Source organism: Eurypyga helias, unplaced genomic scaffold (assembly GCF_000690775.1).
Source record: "Eurypyga helias isolate BGI_N326 unplaced genomic scaffold, ASM69077v1 scaffold26733, whole genome shotgun sequence".
In the NCBI taxonomy this organism is placed as follows: domain Eukaryota; kingdom Metazoa; phylum Chordata; class Aves; order Eurypygiformes; family Eurypygidae; genus Eurypyga; species Eurypyga helias.
The window spans coordinates 10,041-10,397 of record NW_010243473.1 but is presented as its reverse complement, the minus strand read 5'-3'; the positions used below and the strand labels follow the sequence as shown (position 1 = coordinate 10,397).

Genomic DNA, 357 nt, shown 5'->3' with positions numbered 1-357 from the left:
CAGGGGTGTGTGGCACCGCAGCCCAGCCCAGGGCTGCCGGGGGTGGGGGGGCAGCGAGTAAGGAACCACTTTTCACAGCATCACCCGGTCCCGATGGGCTCCTTGGTTGGGGGGGTTCTGAGGGGTATGCCCCACACCCCAGTACCCAAACCAACCCTTCTGGGGTGAAGATGTTGGGGAAGGGGATGCGTGGACTTCCTCCTCTCCCCATCCCCCGGGGAGCGTGTGTGTGCACCATGCTGTGGCCCCCCTCCATTCTCACGGGATGTTCCTCTCCTTCTCCCTTTGCTCAGATCATCCTGAATTCCATGCACAAATACCAGCCCCGGCTCCACATCGTGAAGGCGGACGAGAACA

General features: G+C 62.2%; 1 protein-coding gene across 1 annotated transcript in view; it reads left to right on the top strand.

Moving 5' to 3' along the window:
• Positions 1–293: 293 nt before the first annotated feature.
• The window catches only part of LOC104507981 (T-box transcription factor TBX5-A-like), a gene marked incomplete at both ends in the record, with an annotated part of 8,815 nt that continues 8,751 nt past the window's right edge, over positions 294–357 (top strand). Inside the window, one exon of the mRNA XM_010149437.1 lies at positions 294–356. Within this exon, the coding sequence (XP_010147739.1) occupies positions 294–356 (63 nt within the window). The remainder of the gene's footprint in view (position 357) is intronic.